Source organism: Phytophthora parasitica (assembly GCF_000247585.1).
Source record: "Phytophthora parasitica INRA-310 unplaced genomic scaffold supercont2.3, whole genome shotgun sequence".
In the NCBI taxonomy this organism is placed as follows: domain Eukaryota; phylum Oomycota; class Peronosporomycetes; order Peronosporales; family Peronosporaceae; genus Phytophthora; species Phytophthora nicotianae.
Window position 1 is genome coordinate 219,071 of NW_008648989.1, and position 3,672 is coordinate 222,742.

Here is a 3,672-nt window from a genome sequence, read left to right on the forward strand (position 1 = left end):
CGAGTAGATAAACCTCAGCAGCCAATTTCTCACGCAGTGCTGCGAGAATGATGGTTGAGGCCATTTTCTGCTTCATTAAGCAGTCGAGCAGCTGTGTAGTCGACACCGCAGCAGACACCGTCCCAGACGGCAATGGCGTCCCCGACGTCGATGACGTTCCAGCTCCTGCTGCAACCGCAGCATCTCGTTTAGCCTTAAGATCGAGGTCGGTGGGTCTGGGCAATTGAATTACATCCCATAATCCCTTGATCTCACGAACTAGCTTCACCTGAGCACACCACGCTGGGGAACCCGGTTCCACTGAACTGCTTCAGTTTCGTCGTGAAGTTCGAAGCCGTTGTCGTTGACATCATAACATGTTGGAAAGGTGTTGTAGAGGAAGTAGGCGTCGAAGAGGACGAAGTGAAGAAGGTGAAGTGAGACCGAGAAGGAAAGTCGAAAAGGGATTGATGTAGGGCTTAGCTTAAGAACCAAAAACAGGAACTTGGTGCAATCGTCATGAACCTGCACTCCCTTACATGTACCCAAAACGACACTCTTGGAAGCCCCACGTTGCTGCTCATTGAATCTCCTTTGATGGCCCGAGGCTGATGCGTTATCAGTGTGAACTTCAACATTCTTGTACAACCCGACATTTGTCGCCTTGTGTTGCCTTAGAAGTCACTGTAGACTACAGTGAAATGTTCGTCGCTTATTGCAGCAAACCCAACAAGCTTGTCACCAGTAGCTGTGGTGATTATTGTAGTTGTAGGTAAAATTGGGACTGAGTGTATTCGTGTTTTTTTTAGCTGGGCTTCTTGCTAAAGACCTAGTGCTAGTGATGGCTGGCGGACATTCGCTGGTGCTTGCCATCCCGCCAAGTCCTTGGGCACATCTTGCAGTGGACGTTCCACTTTGGTGCGCGCCGCAGATTTCCAGCCTGCTGACACAGCTGACGCCAAAGGGTAGATTGCCTACTCTTTGTTTACCGTAGACAATCTGAATGAACACCCCCAGACCACCAGTGCCACCCCAGCATTCATCAAATAACTAGACGGCGAGCATAACAGAAAAACAAATCTGCTGTTGCTGCCAGGGATGCATGGCTACCGACGGGCGCCAAGTGTCAAACTCCAAGACGGTGTTGTTGTCGATAGTCGTGGGCTTCAAACGGCCCATGTACGATGGAATCCAAGGGATATGTGATGCAGAGAACGTATTGCACGCCTGGACATTGTCGCCACGCATTAGCCTTGAAGTCTAAACTGCCACGTTTGGCAAATCCCAACCTCCACTTTCAGCGTGTAAAACCCGCCTCAGACAAAACGATGTGGAACCACTACTGCTCGGACTGGTTCCAGTCGGCCTGGGTCGCATCGCACAGCTCGAACGTGACCCCTTCGCTGCCGTCCGGGGGGGGGGGGTCAGCGAATTCTCAACTTGGCTCCGGTCGAGACGGCGGATAGCGCCGTTGATTCGACGCACTATCATGTTTCTCATCGGAAGTGCTTTTTTAGTGGGCCAAACCTTACCATACATTTTGCCGCTCGCCCAGACGTGAGAGAAAAAAGAATGCACGTAGGCATTGTAAATACTACTTATCTAGTCCAAATTGGTACAAAAGATAGAAGAAAATCATATTTTGTTCTAGAAAATTGGTACACCTCTGCATATTGGATAAAACACACACATACACACATTTTAACTTTGGTCTTGCCGCTTTTCCACTTCGATAATGCCTCGACTTTTCCTGCTACAGTGAAATGCGGTAGCGACCTGTACCAGTGAAGCTGTCATTAAGAAAAACTGTCCTCATATTGAGATGGCGAAGAGGTTTTGTGCGCTCAGGCTTACCACATCGACCAGTTATTCTCCTGCCCAGTGATTGGTTCACTCACGGTTCACCAAGCTAGACAAATGCATCCAGTATCCGTACATTACTGCATCGGGTCGTCAGCGTCTTACGCTAAAAGCTAACCTATCGTCCAAGGTAAGACAAATTTAGAGAGCTCCTCATTCTTGAACTGGGTAGGTTATTAAGTTCCAGAAAAAGCAATACTCATTAAGTACATTCGATTTTATAATTACAATGATTAATTCCATGTCTCACCCGACCTAAAATTATATCTTGACAGAGGATGCTTTGGGGGAGTGCGCGCTAAAGTATAAGTGCCGCCCCCGCAGTCCAGGCGGATGGAAGCTTCTCGAAGCTTCCACAGCCGCCCTACATCTGCATATGTATTAATTACTATACTGCATAGTAATTCGTAGTAATACTATACCGCTCATTCCTATAGGCTATTAATATCAACCAATCAGATACAAAATTAATAAATTGCAAGCAAGGTTCTGTTGCTTTATCGGCCGTAAAAAAAACTTTAGGCGTATTCGCAACCTTCCGTGTGACCCTTTTCATTGTGGAAATCATAATGTATGATTCATAATGTAGTCTGTGCTGGCTGTTTGGGTATCGTATTCGCCTTAAACGTATTACAAAGTGGTCGTGTAGGGTTATTTGTTGACAAGGGGCCTGTGCGTTGTTTGTGACAGTATTCTAAGCGCTCACCTTTCACACAGCTACTGCGTAGTTGTGAGTTAAACGTTAGAACAGAAAAATCGCCATTTTCAATTTTCAAACTTCTGTACTGGCTGGCAAGGATACTAAACGCCATATGTCAGTACGAATCACTTCGAAGTACATGTACAATTTTCCATTTTCTGCTGAACAAGGGCTATGCCGGTGTGGCTTGCAAACCTTTGCTTGTAGAGTATATATACTTCGAAGTGCAAGAAAAGTTCAGTAATTGCTAAATACTCTTTTATTGATTGACGGAGAACCGAAACCCTTTTAATGCTTATCCAGAGACTTGTTAGCTCGTTCATTCACTCTGCCGCGTTGGACAGATATACAATGTATTCCTTTAGACGTTTGAGCCTTTCGAGGGTGAAATTCAAGCGAGATGGTACTAGCTTGACCAGTTTGGATCGTCGCATATGCCGATGAGAAAACCTACAGGGTTTAGGATTATTTTACAAACGATCAGCGATCGATAACTAAATATGCTAGTTAACGTACATTATTGATAAGCTTAACACGATTGACTACTCCAACCGAAGCGAAGAATAACGAATATACTTTGAGCTGTGGGATACCTGAAATGTTTATAATGCAGCTAATACTACGAAAGCAGTAGTATCTAAAACTAAAACTTTGACTCTGTTTTAAACGTTTGTCTCCACCATAGTCTACCAGTTCTACGGGTTGGCTCCTGCGTTGTCACCAGCCCCAAGAGAATCACTCGATTGGGAAGATATATCAGGAAGAACATCGGTCCAGTTTGCTGAAAGCCCACCAGCGCCACCAGCCCATTCGAAGACCGACGTCGAGTTAGCCAGAGTCATGTTTGCATCCAAAGATGCGCTGTCATACCAATCGTGCAGCTTGCAGGAGCGGGAGACCGTAGTGGCTTTCATCGCCTCTTGCAGTAAGGCGTCTTCGTTGCGTCCCAACATCAGGGATCGAATTCGCTTCGGCCCATCCTCAAAGTAGTGCATCCCAGTTACTCGGCTTCGAGTAGATCCCGTATTGAAGGTAAAATGGCCATGCTTGTAGGTGCAATCCGTTGTCTCGTAAAACGCGACGACCTTATTTACTGGGACATTCCACCAGCCAACGAAAATGGCTTGAGGCAT

At 46.3% G+C, this 3,672-nt stretch overlaps 1 protein-coding gene across 1 annotated transcript; it reads right to left on the bottom strand.

Annotated features, from left to right (window-relative positions):
* Positions 1 to 3,041: 3,041 nt before the first annotated feature.
* PPTG_21027 (hypothetical protein) lies at positions 3,042 to 3,672 on the bottom strand (the record flags this gene model as incomplete). The annotated part of the gene is made up of 1 exon (XM_008895479.1): positions 3,042 to 3,672. One exon carries the CDS (start codon positions 3,670 to 3,672, stop codon positions 3,235 to 3,237), a length of 438 nt encoding a protein of 145 aa, XP_008893727.1. The 3' UTR covers positions 3,042 to 3,234.